The sequence below is a fragment of the Myotis davidii genome, unplaced genomic scaffold, assembly GCF_000327345.1.
Source record: "Myotis davidii unplaced genomic scaffold, ASM32734v1 scaffold448, whole genome shotgun sequence".
In the NCBI taxonomy this organism is placed as follows: domain Eukaryota; kingdom Metazoa; phylum Chordata; class Mammalia; order Chiroptera; family Vespertilionidae; genus Myotis; species Myotis davidii.
Genome location: NW_006383009.1, coordinates 3429994 through 3450670, shown reverse-complemented (window position 1 = coordinate 3450670; position 20677 = coordinate 3429994). Strand labels below are relative to the sequence as shown.

Genomic DNA, 20677 nt, shown 5'->3' with positions numbered 1-20677 from the left:
CGCCCTCCCGTCCCGGCGCGCTACCTGCTTCTTCAGGGCGGAGGCTCCGAAGGCGAAAAACTTGGGGCGCCGATGACGGAGAGCGGCCTGGAAAAAGCGGCAGAGGCACCGCCGCCGCACACCTGTTTGCCTGTTTGGCTTTACTTGAGCTCGCAGTCACCTGGGTCCATCTGGGTGCGGGTCGCTTAGCTGGGAAGGCCGAGGCGAGGCGGCGCCAGTGAGCCTGCGCGCTGACGGCGGCCAGAAGGGGCCAGAGGCGGTGCCGCGGGTGACAGACGCGAGCCCCACCTTTCCCACGTGGCCGCGGAGACAGGGTGAGAGACTGCAGCCGCCGGGACCCCTCGCGCGCGGGGCGGGGAGTGGGCGCCGCAGGGTCGGGCTGGTGACGGTGGACAGTCCTTGAGGACTTGGTTTTGGGGAATGCCTCTTACAGAAGCCGCCGAGGGACAAAACTGCCCCCTCCCCTGGCCTCCGCGGGTTCAGGCCTGTGTACGGAGTGCCGGCTGCGTACCCGGCTCCGTCCTAGACAGTGAGAAAAAGGTGAAGAATAAAACGGATTGGGCCCAGCTTTCATGGAGGTTAAGTTTCATTGGGGAGGAGGCTAGACCGTACAAGCAAATAAATAAATGAACCGTGTTGCTCTTGATAGAGATAATATTCAAATAATAAGAGAGATGCGAAAGGAGATGGGGGCTGCTAACCAGAGTGATTATGAAGGATGTCCCTTGGATAGCTGGGAAGAATGAGAAAGAGGCACGAAGGACCCCTGGTGAGGAGGTCTAGGTAGGAAAAGAGCTGGTAAAGACGCTGGGTTTTGTTTTCAGAGGGTTGGGACACCACTGCAGGATTTTGATCAGGTAAGAAGGTGGTCTCTTTGTGGAGATGCTCAGGGTGTGGCTGGGAGGAAGCAGGCCAGGCCACCCTTTCGGAAGGATAGTGCCTGAATAAAGGTGGGTGTAAAGGGTGGAGGAAGATGAGGCATCATTCAAAGTCTCTGATGTTTCCATGTACCGTGCTCTTGAGCAGAGTTCTGGCTGGCAGATGGGATCTTGCTGTTTCTCTCCCTTTCCCCACAACACCTTGGACCCTCTCTTGGCCCTGGCTTTTCCCCAGGTGACTCTCAGATGACCATCCTCAGGCACCATCTTTCTCATTCGTTCTAGATTGAGACTTTTGTCCCCCACCCAGCCTGGTGCTGGACCTAGGAGATCCGGAAGGATCTCAGAGATGGTCCCAGAGCCAGACACTGATCTCCCAGCTCAGGGCTGGGCAGAGGGAGGTTTGTGGGGTGAGGTGGGGTGGGGGATGCAGAGCAAGGTCAGAGGGCACAGCCTCTATCTGAGTAGCTTGGAAAGGCTCCCAGGGGGAGGTGGCCTGGAAGGGCTGGTGGAGATGCTGGAGGGGCAAGTTCCTGAAGGGTACCCGAGCCAAGAGGGTTCTTAGCTTCGCACAAGAAACAATTCAGGATACGAGCCAGACAAGAGGTTAGAGTAGAAGCAATTTTATTGAGCAGAGAGGACAAGCAAGAAGAGCTACTCCACAGGCAGGGTGGTGGACTCTCCTTAAAAGAGAAGGAAGAGAGACCCCCAACTGTCTCCAGAGGTTGAGCTTACTAGTATATGTTTATAGTTTCTGTGGAAAATTACTAGTATGGGGAAATAAAGAGTGGAAAAATGGGATTAACTTTAACCTTTACAAGGTATATTCTGTGGTTTGTTTTTCGTTTATGGTATGGCTAAATGATAAGGTATGGGTGAGTAGATATTAATCAGTCTTTGCAGAAATACTTTTGTTCCAGAGGTTCCTTGTGTTCTACTTGCACCTCTGGTCAGCCGAGTTCTGTCAAACAACATGTAGGAGGCCCCTGACTTAACTTTGACTTTCGGTCATTTATGTAATTCTCATGTACCTCCCCTATATTAGAAGTTCCTTAGACTAGAGGACCAGGTGAAGGAAAGATGTTAATGGGGCAGGATAGAGAGCATGATGGCCAGGCCTTTTATTGCCTGTATGGCCTCTGGTGGGTTCTTCCCTCTCTAAGATTCAGATTCCTTGTCTGTAAAGTATGCATCCTCCCTCCACCCACCCACCCCTTTTAAAATTGATTTTAGAGAGAAAGGAAGGAGAGACAGAAACATCAATTTGTTGTCCCACTTATTTATGCATTAATTGATTGATTCTTGTCTGCGCCCTGACTGGGGATCGAACCCCTAATCTCGGAATGATGCTTTAACCAGCTGACCTACCCGGCGAGGGCAGTGTGTATTCCCTTTCTCAACTGTGCCTTTGTGACAGGGTGGCTACTCACCACAGGGTCTGAAGCATGGCCAGTGTGATGGAAGCAATGTCAAATGGCAGAGCCAGGAGTGGCAGGCACCATCGTGGAAGTTTCTGGTTCCTTGGAGCTGGCCATGGAACACCCCACCATCACCAGCCTGGACTTCCCATTGAGAAACTATCTCAAAACAGAAAATCCTTATTGTTTTTCTTCATTTTTGACTTTAGCAACCCCTGAACAGACTACTTGTTCTGGGGCAGAAGGAGTGGGACTATCTGCAAGGGAGGGAAACAAGGTGGGCTGTTTGATGCCCTTCCACTCCCTACATCCACAGATAAATTGGCTACATTACCTCTTAAGCAACAAAGGAAAGGGACTAATAAGTAACATTTATTAAGCTCTTACTCTGTGCCAGATCCTGTTCTAAGTGCTTTTCAAGAACTGATTGAATTTTCACTATCGCCCTATGAGGTAGATTCTGCATTTATCCCTGTATCAACCATGAGGGAATTGAAGAACTAGGTTAAGTGGAGGGCTTGGGATTTGAGTGCTACCCCCCGCTGCCCCAGAGCCTGTCCTCCTCCCTGCTGGCATGTCTGTGCAAACATAGATGGAATATTCACATCCTGTGCCACCTCCGCAAAAAGGAGCATGGGCTAGGGTGGCCTGTTTCCACAGAGCCCAATTTGCCCTTGGATTTTTGCCACAATTCAGTACCATTGTCCTACTACCCCTATATCTTTGTCCTCCTAACACACTTTCTGCGTTGTGTGATTCTAGATTGGACCTGTGATCAGAAACAAATTGTTTTAAAAGACCGTATTAAGGCAATCGAGCAATTGATCAGGGACTGTTAGATCTAGAGCTGTGCTGTTTAGTAAGGCAGCCCCGCATCACCTAAGGCTATTTACATTAAAATGAATTACAAATAAGTAAAGGTACACGTTCAATTTCTCAGTTGCACTAGCTACATTTCAACTGTTCAATCCCACGTGGACTGCACAGATATATAACACTCTGTCATTGCACAGAGTTCCACTGGATGCGTGGTCAGATTCAGGTCAGGTTTTGGCAGGATGACTTCACAGGCGCATTTCGTCTGGGGGTAGGTGGTGTTAGGTTTTTCTTTTGATATGAAATCATACAGTGGACACATATACTGTGCACCTGATGTCAGGTTCCTTATCAGTTCTACACCTCAGTTTTGCAGCCTTCAGAGATCATTGTCTAGATCTGTTCTGTTTGGTCAATTAGCTGAGATTCAGTTATAAGGCAGAACTTTCCTTCATCCTCTATAACTTGGTACCCACTTGTATGAGGGAAGCAGGATAAATGCTGAATTTTTGCCAGTTTACAGGAGAATGGGTTGGGTTTGTTTTAGTACTATTATGAATGCACAGATTTTGATTTTGATATCCGTTGGGCTTTTAACATTTTATTATTGTTATTTTTTAATCCTCACCTGAGGACTGAGGGTATTTTTTCCATTGATTTTTTTAGAGTGAAAGGGAGGGGGTGAGGAGAGAGAGAAAGAGAGAAAGAAAGAGAGAGAGAGAAACATTTATGTGAGAGAGAGGTACTCACCCTTGACAGGGAATTGAATCTGAGACCCTCTGGTGAGTAGGCTGATACTCTAACCATTGAGCACACTGGCCAGGACTTTTTTTTTTAATGCTCACTTGTCTCATCTTTAGCTAGTGGGCGCCGCTTAGGGTTTGCTCTCATGTCCTTTGCCATGACTTCTTTATTTTATTTTTTTTAAAATATGGAACGCTTGACAAATTTGCGTGTCATCCTTGGGCAGGAGCCATGCTAATCTTCTCTGTATCATTCCAATTTTAGTGTATGTGCTGCTGAAGTGAGCACTGACATGACTTCTTTAGAAGCTTCCTTACATTCTGCTCTCAAAAGATGCTCCTGCTTCCCCTGGCTTATTTCCTGTCCAGAACTGGAATCAGCCATTTCTCCAGGAGTCTTGCTTATGGTAGTTTGAGACCACAGTTGTGTTTGGAGTGCTTATTGCTGCTGTGGTGTCATTTCCTCTAGGCATTTTCTGTTGATATAACTATATAAATGGGGAGGGGTTGTTTACTTAAAAGAATATATATCGTAAGTTTGTATTGATACTTCCAGTTCAAATGTAAAAATTCTGAGTTTTTACTTCTTTGATTTTCTTATTTTAGAATATTTTTTCTTTTTTGCTGGCACCTAATGACATAACCCTTATTACTTATTTGCTACACCTACAATAGTTTCATAATAACATTAATAATGTAGATTTTCTTTTGTATTTTATATTATCCTTAGCATATATACTAATAAGAATGTATGGTCATATCACTTGTTTTAAAGTCACATGAAGTGGTCTGATCACACATACACTCTTAGATTTGTGGGCTTCATTTTATTCTTGCTTTTTTAGGATTGCTTTTATTTTTATTTTTATTGGTTTATTTCTTTTTCTAACCACATAAAACATTTACATGGGTTCCAAATTCAAACCTGTAAGACAAGGTAAATTCAGAGAGAACAATCCAGCTTCTAGTCCTGTCCTCAGCACCCTTTTCTCTGCCTCTTTTCAAGTAAGTATTTCTGTTAGTTTTTTATTTAGTCTTCCTCTTTGTTTATTTACATTATTAATTTTTATTTAAAAATCTTATTATAATAACAGTATATTAGTATAAAAATACTAGAGGCCCAGTGCACGAAATTGGTGCACTGGTAGGGTCCCTAGCGGCTGCTGGCTGCCAGCTGGGTACTCCCTTCCTTCCCCTGGCTGGCCCTGCCCCCTGGTCAAACTCCCAGTCGAGGGGACAATTTGCATACTATGCTTTTATTATATAGGATTGCCTTATATGATTATATAAGACATAACTATAATAAAGTAATATATAGTTATACCAGCATTATTTTCTAATATATAACATAATCTTATATACGATTATATTATTATATATAATTACATATGACAATACTATTTTACTATTTTATATAATATAATCCTTTAATATAGTATTATTAAGCTACTATTTTACACTTATTGTTACTATTTTTTATTATAAGGACATGCATTAACATTCCCCCTTTCTTAAAAAAATTTTTTTAATCCACCGAAGTACATGTTTGTATTGATTTTAGAAAGAGCGGAAGGGAAAAGGAGAGAGAGAGACATCGATGGGTTGCCTCCTGTATGTTCCCCAGCATGAAGGCGCTGACCAAGATGGAACCTGCAACCTGGGTACATGCCCTGACATGGAATCAAACTTGTGACCCTATGGTGCTCAGGACAACACTCCAAATAGCTGAGCCACACTGGCCAGGGCAACATTCCCCCTTTCTTATAAAGTACTAGAGGACCGGTCCACAAAATTCATGCACTGGAGTGGGGTCCCTCAGCCTGGCCTGCACCCTCTTGCAGTCCAACAGCCCTCAGGGGATGTCTGCCTGCCGGCTTAGGGCAGGCCTAAGTCGGCAGTTGGACATCCCTCTCATAGTCTGGGACCCCTTGCTCCTAACTGCTTGGCTCCTGCTCCTTAGCGCTGCCGTGGATGCAGGAGAGGCTCTTGCCACTGCTGCTGCATTCGCCAGCCGTGAGCCTGGCTTCTGGCTGACCTGTGCTCCCCCTGTGGGAGCGCACTGACCACCAAGGGGCAGCTCCTGCATTGAACGTCTGCCCCCTGGTGGTCGGTGCACATCATAGCGACCTGTCATTCTGGTTGTTCCGCTGTAACAGTACTTAGGCTTTTATTATATAGATAGATAATAATACCTCCCCTATTCTGCACTTTTAGAAGTTCTGGAGTGTTGAGATAATCACCCTATGCTGTGATCCAGGTTGTAAAAATTTTTCCAGATGTTCATATGGCTGCAGCCCCAGTAGATACTCCTTAAATGGTGGCCAGGCTCCCAACTGCCCTCAAAGAAGCTTTCTTCTCACCTTAACTTCTCAGCTCAGGAGCATCTGTTGGATGCCTACAGCCCATGAGGAAGGGATGAAGATGGCCACCAAGCGCATCACCCAGGAGACCTTTGATGCAGCTGTTCGTGAGAACATCGAGGAGTTTGAGATGGGGCCAGAGGAAGCAGTGACAGAGGCTGTGGAGCAGTTTGAATCACAAGGTAGGGTGGTATGGCTCGGTCACAACGCTGATCCAGCTCTTTGCCTGACAGTCCCCTCTGGTCCACTGCTCTTAATGTGTGAGAGTGCTGTCCTGCTGTGGCCCCACCTCACCTGACATGGCAGTCCTGGGCTGTGTACCCTCTCCATTTTCTGACCTGGGCAGGCTGGCTACCTGCTCTCACCTCCCTGGCACCTACCCTCTACTTGCCTGGGCCTTTCCCAGACATCTGCAGGGCTGGATACTTCAAGGTGGGTCTCATTTTAATTGTCACTTGAGTGAAGAGACTTTTCCTGACCAGGTCCCAAGAAACGGCCACCTGCCTCCCCACATCCTGGCTTGAGCTCAAGAAGGCATAAGTGGGTGTCAGTCACCTACCTGTAGAAACAGGTGTCATGCTCAAACCAGGCCACAGAGGGGAGTGGTTTCAAAAAGAGTTGTTTGGCCCAGACTTAGCAGCCATGTCCATATGGAGGTGCAAGGTGAAGGGGGTGGGTCTTTACTCCTCAGCCCTGTCCAGCCAATGGGAGTAGAACAGTAGTGAGGCTGCATGCCATCACTGCAGCGAGAGGCACATTCTGCCTGGTGGGCTAAGAGGGGAGGGGATCCCACAGCCTTCTCTGTTGGGACTCCTATTATTCCTCACCCTGGCTATATCCCTGCCCTCACTGGAAGGATACTTATGGGTAGTCCTCCAGCCATTATCCAGTGACTATATCCCACTCTGTGCCCAGGACACCAGCCTCTGACCTCTGAGGCTGAATACCTGGTCTCCCTTGCCCTCTGGCATCTCACTGGGTTTGGCCAATGGGAAGTCCAACTTTTAATCTGAAGTGATAGAGCCGGCGTTCATTTTCCAGCTCCCTGACTCACCCTTTGTCAAATGACCCTCGCCCCCCACTGTGGCCTGTCCTGGGGTGGGAGAGCTCCCTACAGTGGCTTATAGGTTCTCCAATCTCCCGGCCACACCACTACAAACAACTCGTTTTGTTTAATATTTTTTAAAATTGATTTCAGAGAGGATGGGAGAGGGAGAGAGAGATGGAAACATCAATGATAAGAAAGAATCATTGATGGGCTGCCTCGCACACTGGGAATTGAGTGCCCAGGCATGCGCCCTGACTGGGAATCGAACCTTCTGGTTCATAGGTTGATGCTCTACCACTGAGCAACACCTGGCTGGGCCAAACAACTCCCAGAAGTCCTCCTGAGTGGGTGGGACCAACAGAAGGGACATGAGGTGTGATCCTGGCAGGCCCATCAGGATGATGGCTGTCACTTATTTCCTCACTTCTGCAGGGGTCGAACTGAGCAACATTATAAAGATGGCACCCAAAGTCTCTGCAGATGGACTTCAGGAGCCTATACACGACATCCTGCAGGTAGGAGGGAGTGGCCCATGTGGACAGGGCTGACCTTACATGCCTGTTCCCATACACGTCACCTTGTAATAGTCTGTCAGAAGCACTTTTTCCCTGGTTTCCACTCGGCACATATAGGCTCTGAAGGTCAGGGAATGCCCAGTGTTTGCAGGTGGGCCTGAGTTTGCATCTAGGGCTCCCTGAGTCCATGTCTGAGGGTCTCTTGGGGGTGGAGGGCACCATGGAGGAGCCTCTTTTTAGCTTTCTGACCACCAAGTTTGCTCAGAGAGAGTGGGATCATAGTGAGGCTGTCATCTATGACTATTTACCAGAACATTACACCTTTCCCCTTAGCACTTAAACTGGCCTGTAGAGTAAGCGGTATTGTTCCTGAATTACTGATGGGGAAATAGAGACTCAGAGCCTGCCCCGGCTCTCCAGCAACCCAAACAAGGAAGGTATAGCTTACAGTGGTTAAGTCTTTTCCTTAAGGTCATCCATCAAACAGTAGTAAGCTGTTGTAAAACAACAGAAGGTCCTAGTGTTTATTGAGAACAGACTGTGGACTCAGTTCTGTGCAAGGTGCTTTCTTTGTGCTATCTCAGTTATTCTCCCAAAGACACCTGTAAGGTTGGGATTATTATTTCCATTTTTCAGATGGTGAAATTGAGATCCAGAGAGAGTAAAATGACTCTCCTGGCAGCAAGGGAGTGTAGTGATAAAAGAAGAAGTTGGAGGAGCAGCCCTGGGTGTGATCCCAGCTCTGACAAGGGCAAGGTGCTTATTTCTCCCTTCCTCAGAGTCCTCACCATCTCCTGCATTATAGAGGTTATGTGAAAATCATCTTGTTTTCTTTTGACTTTGCTAGTAAGGATGAGTGTATTTTAAAAATGAGCTTGTCTTCTGGCAGTTTTTCTATTTGGTGGTTTATCGTTTTTTTCTTACTGATTTGTAGATGCCCTTTATATATGAAGGATCTCAGTAACAATGATCTCTAGCAGTCATTGAGTACTTTTGAAGTGCTCAGCATTGTGCTAAATGCTTAAAACTCAATCTGTGATTAGCCCATTTTGTTGATCAGGAATATGAGGCTTCCCAAGAATAAATGACTCACCTATGGTCACAGCCATTGAGAGGCCTAGCTGGGACCCAGACCCAGGTCCTTCTCCTGGGGAAGCCAAGCTCAGAGAATGGCTTGGAGGTCTACTACTAGCAGTGTAGGAAACTAGTTTGTAGCCTTTGCTCTTTTATTATTCTTAATTTCAGTTTTAAAGTTTTATTTTTCATTACAGAAGAAGAATGTGAATATGTTCTTGGCATAAAAAAGTCAAGCAACTCTAGCTAGTTTGGCACAGTGGATAGAGCGTCGGCTTGTAGACTGAAGGGTCCCAGGTTCGATTCTGGTCAAGGGCACATGCCTGGGTTGCAGGCTCGATCCCCAGAGTGGGGCGTACAGGAGGCAGCCGATCAATGATTCTCTCATCGCTGATGTTTCTATCTCTCCCTCCCTCTCTGAAATCAATAAACAAATATAAAAAAGTCAAGCAATACTCAAGGATTTATAGTAAAATCTGAAAGTCCCTGTCCTATACATCCTACCAGCTTCCTTCTCACCCTTTCCTGTGAGTGGTGCCACACACATTGGGGTTCGAATCTCCTAGCCTTGTTCTCACCTTGCACTTAACCAAACCCTTCTCACATACCATGGCACCGTTGAGCTCTGCTTGTGTGTTGTGGTTCTGATGCATGAAAAATGCTTGACTTTATGCTCTGTGAAATAAGCCAGATACAAAAGGACAAATACTGCAAAATTCCACTTACACGAAGTTCCACAAGTAGTCAAGTTCATAGAGACAGAAAGTAGAATGGTGGGTGCCGATGGCCATGGCTAGCGGAGGTGAGTATGGGGAGTTAGTGTTTAAGGGAGATGGTTTTAGTTTGGGAAGATAATTTCTGGACATGGATGGTGGTGATGTCTGCCCAATGATGTGAATGTACTTAATGCCACTCAACTGTGTAATAAGAAATGGTTAAGATGGTAGATTTTATGTATATTTTACTACAGAAAACAAAAACTGAGGTTGTGGCATTTAGCAGGAACCCTACAAGAAACTTGAAAAGCTTATAACACAAGTGCCATTGAGAACACATAATACTAGTATTGCAATTATTTTATATTTACTCAGAGAAGAAGAGGAAAAGAAAATGCTCTGTTAGCTCTGGGGCGGGGAGGGCTTATCAAAGAAACAGTGGCCTCTGCCGGCACTTCTGTCTGGGGTAGCTGCCCCTCCAGCTCTTGCCCTGATTCCAGACAAGTTAGTTCCTCCCTGTATGTCTCTGGTTTCTTTCAAGCTGCTACTCTGTGTGGGGTCCCTTTAAGAGGAACTGCCTAGGTCTACAGCAACCTCCATGTAACTCAGCTACAATCCCTGCTGGTTTAAAATTTTTATTTATTTATTTATTACTGATTTCAGAGAGGAAGGGAGAGGGAAGGAGAGATAGAAACATCAATGAGAGAGAATCATTGATCGGATGCCTCCTGTACATCCCTGACTGGGGATGGAGCCTGTAACCCGGACATATGCCCTGATCGGAATCAAACCATGACCTCCTGGTTCATAGGCAGACACTCAACCACTGAGCCACGCCAGACAGGCCCTACTGGTTTTGACAGCCCCAAAATATGGGGATTTCTCTTCATACCACTGGAACCCTGGGCTGGGGGGCCTGGTGTGAGGTTGAGATCCCTCGTTCCAATAGGGAAAACTCCACAGCCAAGATAATCCCTTCCAATTTTAAACCACTACACGTGGGTGTGGGGCCAGCTGGCTCTGCACCTGTGCCCCACATGTCCACCCCACATCTCTGCCCCTCCTATCAATCTTGATGTGGCTTCTTTTTTTTTAAATTTTATTTTATTGTTTAAAGTATTACAAATAGTAGTACATATGTCTCCTTTTTTCCCCTATTGACCTCCCCCCAGCCTCCCTTAGCCCCCAGCACATGCCCTCACCTCCCCCACATCCAGTGTCTTGAGTCCATTGGTTATGCTTATATGCATGCATACAAGTCCTTCAGTTGATCTCTTACCCCTGCCACCAACCCTCTCCTGCCTTCCTGCTGTCGTTTGACAGTCTGTTCGATGCTTCTTTATATCTGTTTTTGTTCATCAGTTTATAATGTTCTTTATATTATGAGTGAGATCATATGGTGTTTATCTTTCTGGCTTCTTCTTTAATTCCCTAGTTGTAGAACTTCCATTCAGCCAGATTTCAGGCAGTTCTGAATATACTAGTAGTTGTTCTGTAGTTGTAATTTTGATGTGGTGTGGGAGGAGGCAAGTACCACATTTACCTACACTGCCATCTTGACTAGAACCTAAAAATACTGTTTTTAAATATGTTTTTTATTGATTTTAGAGAGAGTGGAAAGAAGGAGAGAGAGAGAAAGAGAGAGCAAGAAATATCTATAAGCTGTCTCCTGCATGCCACCTACTGGGGATCAAGCTCTTAATCTGGTCCTGTGCCCTGACTGGGAATCTAACCGGTGACTGTTTGCTGCTTGAGATGACTCTCAACCAACAGAGCTAGTCAAGGCTCTTTAAGAAATATTTTTATTGATTTTTGGTGGAGAGAGAGAGTCAGCGAGTGGGAAAAAGAGAAGAAAAAATATCCATGTGAGAGCGTAACATTGATGAGCTGGGTCCTGCATGCCCATACCAGGGATCGAGCCTACAACCCAGGCATGTGCCCTGACCCAGAGTCATACCGGCAACCCTATGATGCAGGTGATGACGCCCAACTAACTGAGCCACATCAGCCAGGGCTGTACCACGGCCTTTTTTTTTTAATACCCTATCTAATACAGAGGTAATATGCAAATTAACCATCACTCCAACACACAAGATGGCCACCCCCATGTGGTCAAAATGGCTGCCCCCATGTGGACACAAGATGGCTGGCAGGGGAGGGCAGTTGGGGGTGACTGGGCCTGCAGGGGAGGGCAGTTGTGGGCGACCAGGCCAGCACAGGAGGGCAGTTAGGGGTGACTGGGCCTGCAGGGGAGGACAGTTAGGGGTGACCGGGTCTGCAGGGGAGGGCAGTTGGGAGGGGCCAGGCCTGTAGGGGAGGGAGGGCAGTTGGGGGTGACCAAGCCTTCAGGGGAGAGCATTTGGGGGGGACCAGGCCTACAGGGGAGGGAAGTTAGGGGCGACCGGGTCAGCAGGAGAGGATACTTAGGGGTGACCAGGCCTGCAGGGGAGGGCAGTTAGGGGCAATCGGGCTGGCAGGGGAGCAGTTAGGCATCGATCAAGCTGGCAGGGGAGGGGTTAGGGCAGCCGTGGGCAAACTACGGCCCGCGGGCCGGATCCGGCCCGTTTGAATTGAATAAAACTATTGAAAACAAAAGACCGTACCCTTTTATGTAATGATGTTTACTTTGAATTTATATTAGTTCACACAAACACTCCATCCATGCTTTTGTTCCGGCCCTCCGGTCCAGTTTAAGAACCCATTGTGGCCCTCGAGTCAAAAAGTTTGCCCACCCCTGGATTAGGTGGTGATCAGGCTGCCAGGCAGAAGTGGTTAGGGGCAATCAGGCAGGCAGCGAAATGAGCTGTTGGGAGCCAGCAGTCCTGGATTATGAGAGTGATGTCTGACTTCCCGTTTAGGTCCGATCCCAGTCGGACATTCCTCGAGGGGTCCCAGATTGGAGAGGGTACAGGCTGGGCTGAGTGACACCCCCCCCCGCCCCCGCATGAATTTCGTGCACTGGGCCTCTATTGCAGTGATGGTGAACCTTTTGAGCTTGGCATGTCAGCATTTTGAAAAACCCTAACTTAACTCTGGTGCCGTGTCACATATAGAAATTTTTTGATGTTTGCAACCATAGTAAAAACAAAGACTTACATTTTTTATATTTATTTTATACTAGAGGCCCAGTGCATAAAAATTTGTGCACTTGGGGGGAGGGGGGTCCCTCAGCCCGGCCTATGCCTTCTTGCAGTGTGGGACCCCTCGGAGGATGTGCACTCCAATGGGAACCCTCACTCCAAGGAGGATGGGCCAGCCTGGGTGAGGGGCTGATGGCTGTTTTCAGGCTGGCCACACCCCCTTTAGGGCGGGGGGTCCCCACTGGGGTGCCTGGCCAGTCTGGGTGAGGGGCTGAGGGCCGTTTTCAGGCTGGCCAAGTACTGTGGCAGCATAAGCTCCCTGCCTCTCCTTTTTTTCCTTTTGTTTTTTTATTCTGGGATTTATTTACCTTCTATAATTGAAACTTTGTTGCCTTTAGCGGAGGCCTGCAGAAAGCTTGGCTTCCTCCATCACCAGGGACAACACACTCCTGCTCACACCAGCTCTGTGGCCATGGCTGGCTGAAAGCAGGTATCTGGGGTTTATTTATCTTCTATAATTGAAATTTTGTTGCCTTGAGCGGAGGCTACAGCCAGCCAGGGCAGGCGGGAAGCTTGGCTTCCTCCATCACCGGGGCAACCAAGCCTCCTGCTTGCTCCAGCTCTGTGGCTGTCAGCCGCCATCTTGGTTGGGTTAATTTGCATATAGTCACTCTGATTGTATGGTGGACATGGCTTTAATTGAAACTTTGTTGCTTTCAGTGGAGCTCGGAGCCAGGCCACGGCGGGTGGGGAAGCTTGGCTTCCTCCATCACTGCAGCAAGCAATCCTCCAAAACAACAACAAACTTTTATGAAACATTTCCAACTTTTCTGTGAAGGTCAGAGGCTAATGTAACAAATGCATATCAAGATTTGCCACGTCTTTTTTAAAAAATACATTTTTATTTCAGAGAAGAAGGGAGAGGGAGAGAGAGATACATCCATGATGAGAGAGAATCATTGATTGGCTGCATTCACACTGGGGTTTGAGCCCACAACCTGGGCATGTGCCCTGACTGGAAATCAAACTGTGACCTCTTGGTTCATAGGTCAACCCTCAACCACTGAGCCACCCCAACCAGGTTGTACCACAGCTTTTTTATCCACTCATTTACTGATTGGCACTTGGGCTGCTTCCAAATCTTGGCTGTTGTAAATAATGTTGCATTGAACATGAGGGTCCATATATTCTTTCCAATTATGTTTCAGGTTTCTTCAGGTAAATTCCCAGAAGTGTTATTGCTAGGTCATAAGGCAGTTCTATTTTTAGTTTTTTGAGGTAACTCCATACTGCTTTTCACAGTGCTCCACCAGTCTGCATTCCCACCAGCAGTGCACAAGGGTTCCCTTTTCTCCACATCCTCACCAACACTTGTTTGTTGATTTATTGATGACAGTCATTTTGACAGGTGTGTATGGGTTTGTCTTAAGGCTCCTGTTCAGGCAGGCACTGAGGTCATAGAGTTGAATTGCAGCTAGATTGTCTGTCCTGTTCAGATTGTTTTCTTTCATTATTATTTCCCCCCGCTGCTTAGAGTTGAATTTGAGTGAATCAGCTGTGTGTACAGTATGGTTTTATTTGGCAGATGCTCAGTAAATATTTGTGGAGTAAATGAGAGAGAGCAGGCCTAGTGAAGGTGGCTTTCACCTTTTTTGGAGAGCTGGCCTTTGGAGGGTGTATCAGTTAGTTATGGCTGCATAAGAAGCAACCCCAAAGAACAGCCATTTCATTGTTTCTTATGATACTACTGGGTTGACTGAGTTCAGTTGGACAGTTTGTTTTGTTGGGACCTCACATGCAGTGGCAGCTAGGGCTGGGATGTTTAAAACATCTGCACTTGTATGTGTGGCTCCTTGGCAAGGACACTGAAGGCCTGGACTTTGACTTCTATGTGGCCTATGAAACTCAAGGCTCCTAAAAGCACAGTCATCGAAGCTGACTTGGCTGGAACTGGCCCCACAGAACTTCCAGTGTAGGCCCAGACCTCAGGGGTACAGCACTGTCTCTATGGCCCTCCCTGGGCTGAGATGACACTGAGGTTTCTCCCATGTTTTCTAGATCCTGGAAGACCTGCAGGAGTCCGTGGCCTGCTATGACCCCCAGGAGGTGTCAGCACAACTTACCCGCTTTTGTGAGCAATGCAAGCAGCACAAGGCCTGCCGCTTTCTGGCAGCTCAGAAGGGTGCCTACCCCATTCTACTTGCTGCCTGGAAGCTGGCTGCAGCGGGTGACCAGGGACTTCTTCTCCAGGCCCTCAATGCCCTATCAGCACTGATCAATGGCCAGCCCGACCTCTTGGACACCCAGGGCCTAAAGCTGCTGGTGACCACTCTGGACCAGCATGCTGATGCAACTGATCTGATTTGCTCTGGGATCCGCTGCATACGCCATGCCTGCCTGAAACATGAGCAGAATCGGCAGAGTCTGGTGAAGGCTGGTGTGCTGCCCCTATTAACTGGTGCCATCGTCAGGCACAGCCGCTGTGCCGATGTGGTCAGGGAGGCCTCTTGGGCCCTCCGCATCATGACTTTTGATGATGACATTCGTGTGCCCTTCGGCAATGCCCACGACCACGCAAAGCTGATCGTGCAGGAGAACGGAGGCTTGAAGGTGCTCATCGAGGCTGCCAAAGGTAGGAACAGGTGTGGTAAGAGTTAGAGTCAGGGCCTAGAGCTACTTCAGGCATAGGCATGGCTGGCTCTAGGCTCCACTTACCTCCCTTGGCTTCATCCTACCTGCATGGTAGCCCTTATGGAGCAGTATCCTGACTCCTAGTTGGTCCAGGAGAGCCAGCACTCATTGGCCAGGACCAAGTCCTGTGGACATATCTAAAGCCATTTGGGGAGGGGACTCAGCTCTGTCCAACGAGATTGAGAGTGGGGAAGAGCTCCCCAAAGGGTGTTTCCCAAAGATGGAGGAAGCATTGCTGGCATTCACTATGGTTGGTCCCAGGTAGCAGTTCACACTTTGGTTCACACTTGGCCACAAATTCTTGTGCACATATGTGTTCCTGACTCCAGGGTAACCATGAGCCCGTCATGGGAGCTTGTAACACTGACATTCAGACCTCAAAGCACCAGCTCCCATCCACTGCATCCACCAAAAAAGGACTGACAGGTCTGGTGTACTGAAGGTGCCAGAAGAATGAGTTCCCTTTCCCCACCGGCTCTTGCCTTGTCTGCCAGAGAGATGGACCTGCCTCAGTCTCCCCTCCAAACCCTTGGAGAGAGTGGAAACAGATCTTGATCATCTTGGAAGTCAGGCTGCTTTTCTGAGGGATCATTTGCATTTTCTTGTTTATTTACAGAAGCTCATTTTTGTCAGGGTTCTACCAGAGAGACACAACCAGTAGGATATGTGGGTATAAAGAGTCATTGCAAGGAGTTGGCTAATGTGGGGCTTTCGAGTCAAATCCGTGGGGCAGGAACTGACACCACACTTCACAGGGGTGCTTTTTCCTCCTCAGGAAGACCTCAGTTTCTCTGGTAAGGTCTTCAGCTGATTAGACCATCCAGGGTCCACTCCTTCACTTAAAGGCAGATGGATAGCACCATGTCTAGAGAACACCTTCATGGCACATCAGATTAGTGCCCATGGAGTCACTGGGGCACACGAACTGACTATCACATTAACTGCATAGATTGTGGCTCTCCACCCCTTCCCCAGGAGAGGCAGTGCAGCCTCCTCCCTGTGCCTCTGAGCGTGGTCTTCACAACTGTTCAGTTCTGCCCGGTCAACTCTGTATGTCTCCCTGTGGTTTCTGGGTTTCCTGTTATACTTAGAAAGGTCATTTCTACCCTCGGATGTTTTATTATGGCATTATTATGATTTTCTTTTTTTAGGTATTACCCTCAGTTGGTCTGGTATTTAGCTGGGGCATGGTGAAGAGGTGGGGAAAGCAGGGCATCCAGTGTCTTCCTCAATTGCCAGCAGGGGGCACTGCAGGTCCATACTGCCCATGGTGTCCACTGGGGCTCTCCTGGTTTAGGAAGCCACCTTGCCAGGCAGAGGGTGGAGCAGGATTCGAACCAGGACTGCTGGCTTGGAGATGTGGCTGGTCCTCTGCTCCTTCCTCATCCCCACAGTTCCTCTCACTCCCTCTCTGCAGTGTTCCCTGACAACCCCAGCGTCCTGAGTGAGCTCTGCAGCACTTTGTCCCATCTGACTGTTCGCAACGAGTTCTGTCAAGAGGTCGTAGACCTGGGGGGCCTTGGCATCCTGGTGGCCCTATTGGCCAACTGCAACAACCATCAGGTGGGCATCCAGAGCTGTCTTAAAGTGCAGCGTCCCCTCACCCTGATTTCAATTTGACATTTTTCTCCATGCCTGGGAAAGTCTCCAGCCTCTCAGGGAACTTGTCCCTTTGGGCTCCTGCCAGCCATAAAAGCCCGTGTGAGGACACGCCTAGCCCGTGTGCTGATTCCAAAACCAAAATGTGTTTCTACTCCTCATTGACGCATAGGTGGGAACTAAAGTTTTGGGGCAGACAAACCCATCCCACTCTTTCTTACTGTTCTCTAGTATCTTTATATTTTCTTCCAGGAGTAGGAGGGACAGGAGTGGGTGTCGCCAGGGCTAACCCAGACCTCAGCTCAGCTGTGTGATGCTTGAGTGAGGCCTACCCCTCACTTCCTGGGCTTTCCTCTCTGTATAAAGGTCAAGGACCCCTGACCATCATTAATTCATGTAACAGTGACTTATCAACCCCCTCACCACATGTCCAGCCTAAGGCTTGGGATCCTGACCCGGCCAGTGACAGCAGCCGGTCAAGTCAATCACTGCCCACCCTGGGCCTGCAGCCAAGGCCAAGGAGACCTGGTTTCTGATTGCTGACCTGAGCCAATGCTTCCTCTGTGGGGGGTGGGGGAAAAGTCACTGAACAACAAGGTCTACTTCCCCTGCCTTCTGTATACAATGAATAGTAACCCAGCTGTCACATGCCGCCTTTGTGCCCCAGGGCAGCACTAGCTGTTGTTCAGACTGCTGAACAGCCCCAGACCTACCCTCGAGACCTCCTCCCACAATACAGCAACTTAGCAGTTAGCACCTGGTGCAGCGGGGAGGGGGGCTGGCTGCACCAGGGTGTGACCCCCCTTGTGCTTTCCATATAGGACCTTGTGAAGCAAGTGCTGAGTGCCCTGAGGGCCATTGCAGGCAATGATGATGTGAAGGATGCCATTGTCCGTGCAGGTGGGACAGAGTCCATTGTGGCTGCCATGACCCAGCACCTGGCCAGCCCCCAGGTACCTCCAAGGGGCTCATGAGGTGGGGCAGTGGATCTGGAATCCCAGCTCAGTCACTATATCTGTGTGATGATCTTTCCATTTCCTCAACTAGAGACGAGGGAGGGGTAGGGGCAGGGAGAATGAGGGTGGGCAAGGGGTGGGATCAGGCAAGGTTAGGGTGGAGGGGGGCCTGGTGAGTGAGAGCGAGGGTAAGCAGAGCGGGAAGTGGGACAGAAGAGCTTAGTTGATGTTTTTGTCACCCTGATACTGTTGCTGCTATTGCTGGTCCGGTACACACCTGAACTGATAGTGGTCTGTTCAAGTGGGGTCTTGGGAACTCACCTGGGGGTCTGCTGGCCTGGTCTCAGCCATTCCTGTGACCCATCCTGCAGGTATGCGAGCAGAGCTGTGCAGCCCTGGGTGTCCTGGCCCTGCGCAAGCCCGAGAACAGCCGGATTATTGTAGAGGGCGGTGGTGCTTTGGCTGCACTGGAGGCGATGAAGGCACACCCGAAGGAGGCTGGTGTGCAGGTGGGTAAGGAAGTAGGAGAGGCAGAAGCCCGCATGCAAAAGGGGGGCCAGACAGGCCCTCCTAGTCCCTGTCCCTGTCCCCATTCCCATCACGGCCCAAGCCTTATAGCTTCCTATTCCTTCCCAGCTCCTAGAGTTCTGCAGCTACATGCCGTCCTCCAGAGTATACTGTCCCTGCTCCTTTATTCTGTGTTTGATATTTTCTTTTAGGCTCTTTGTAGGAATCTGGGGAGGAGGAGGGGATGGGGGAGAGCAGATGGGGTTTTGCTTGGATTTGGGATGGTTCTGCCCACCTCACTGGGGAGTCTTCAGGGCTGAACTATACACGGAGCTATGTGTACACTGTGGCCTGAAACCCACGCTTCTTCTTGCAGTCCCTGGTTCTCCCACCTCTCACATGCACCCCAGCATTGGGGCTTCATGATCCTTAGATGCCCCAGGCTGTGGTTCCTATAGGGCCTTGCTCTTCTGGCCCTTCCAGGACATCATGCCCTTGGCTGGCCCATTCATTACCTTGTCCTTTTCTGACCACCCTGGCCAGAAGTTCCCACACTTCACCTACTCATCCACTGGTGGTGGAAGCCTTGTTGGGGTGTTTCTAGGTACCCACAGATGGCAGATATGCAGGGTATACTGAAGGAGTACCAGTGTAATTGACAGATGGGCTCTGTGCACACCCCCCCTTTCCTCTCTCTTGTTGCCCTCTTCCTTTGGGGCCCCTGCCAGACTCTCTGTGAGACTAAAGATCCATACCTGAGCAATCAGCCCCACCTGCTGACCCTTTGGGCACCCTGGGAAATAGATTAGCTCTGCCTTGGGCTGTGGAGAAGATGAAGTGAAGGGATGCATCTGGCCTGATGAGTCATAGCATAGCACTCATCGAATAATGGCTGTAGTCATCATTGTGCTATGAGGATAACCCCAAGATCAGAGTGGATCCTACCTTGGGACTTTAAGCACCAGCCTACAGCCTTCATCTTCTCTCCCTTCTAGAAACAGGCCTGCATGCTGATCCGAAACCTAGTGGCCCGCAGCCAGGCCTTCTCACAGCTCATCCTGGACCTGGGGGCCGAAGCACTCATTGTGCAGGCCCGTGTTGCTCACCAAGATTGTGAGGACGTGGCCAAGGCAGCCCTGCGGGACCTGGGGTGCCATGTAGAGCTCCGAGAGCTGTGGACCGGCCAGAAGGGCAACCTGGCACCTTGACCCAGCCTCCTAGATTGCGACTCTGGGTGAGTCGTGTGACTCAGGAAATGGGGAGATCCATGTCCAGCCACTCTGCCTCCCAGATTCCTCCCCCAACTCAGTGAGACCTGTTTTCTGATGGGTACCAGGCACCAGCTTGGGGGTAGAAAGCGAGCATTGGTAAGGCATCTACACAGGGTCTTGTGCTCCCATCACCAGCCAACAGTGTTAGTATTACCCATATTGGCCCCTCCCCCAAGCCCTTTCCTACCAGAAGGACCTTCTCAGCATTGCTTGGGGTGAAGGGCTATCTGAAATTTGGCAGACACACTGGCCAGTCTCAGAGTGGGGCAGGGATCTCGCTTCTCCCTCTTCAGGTCCATTCTTGCTTTGCTCCTGTTTTTCTCACCTGTAAATGGGTCGAAGATACCTTGCCTTTCCTGGCCAGAGGGCAGGGACTGAGGCTGGTCCATCTCTGGGGCCCCAGGCCAGCCATTTCTGTGTGGTAATAAAAAAGACCTTGCTTGCCCTGGACTGTGTGGCTCAGTTGGATGAGTGTTGTCCCATAAACCAAAAGGTTGCTGGTTCAATTTCCTGCCCAGTAGGGGTATGTAATAGGCAGCCAATTGATGTGTCTTTCATTGGTAATGTTTCACTCTCTCTCCCTCTCCTTTCCTCTCTCTCTCAATAATAATAATAGTAAATACATACATACACACACACACTAGAGGCCCGGTGCACAAAAATTTGTGCACTGGCGGGGGGTGTCCCTCAGCCCCACTTGTTCCCTCTCACAGTCTGGGACCCCTTGGGAGATAACGACCTGCTGGCTTAGGCCCACTCCTGGGTGGCAGAGGGCAGGCCCAATCCCTAGGTGCAGCACCTGGTCGGGCTCAGAGAAGGGCTTATTGGGGAGTTGGGGCACTGCCCCCTGTAACGCATAGAGCAGGGCCCATCAAGGGTTTGGGGAGCTCCCCCATGTCATGCACAGAATAGGGCCGATGGGGGAGTTGGGGAACTGCCCCCTGTACACACAGAGCAGGGCAGATCAGGGGGTTGGGTTGCTACCCTCAGTCATGCTCGGGGTAG

At 49.1% G+C, this 20677-nt stretch overlaps 2 protein-coding genes across 5 annotated transcripts in view; one reads left to right on the top strand and one right to left on the bottom strand.

Moving 5' to 3' along the window:
- Window positions 1–95, bottom strand: part of SUGP2 (SURP and G-patch domain containing 2) — a 64486-nt gene extending 64391 nt beyond the window's left edge. For all 4 annotated transcript variants that reach the window (XM_006778339.2, XM_015557740.1, XM_006778341.2 and 1 more), the window contains exon 1: window positions 25–95. The gene's annotated coding sequence lies outside the window, so the exon portion shown is untranslated. The remainder of the gene's footprint in view (window positions 1–24) is intronic.
- A 40-nt stretch (window positions 96–135) lies between these two features.
- On the top strand, window positions 136–20122 carry ARMC6 (armadillo repeat containing 6). Its single transcript, XM_006778343.2, has 8 exons — window positions 136–314; window positions 6229–6397; window positions 7696–7778; window positions 14707–15280; window positions 16757–16902; window positions 17760–17891; window positions 18266–18403; window positions 19397–20122. The coding sequence occupies exons 2-8, from the start codon at window positions 6247–6249 to the stop codon at window positions 19607–19609; spliced, it is 1437 nt and encodes a 478-aa protein (XP_006778406.1). The 5' UTR covers window positions 136–314; window positions 6229–6246; the 3' UTR covers window positions 19610–20122.
- The last annotated feature ends 555 nt before the right edge of the window (window positions 20123–20677 follow it).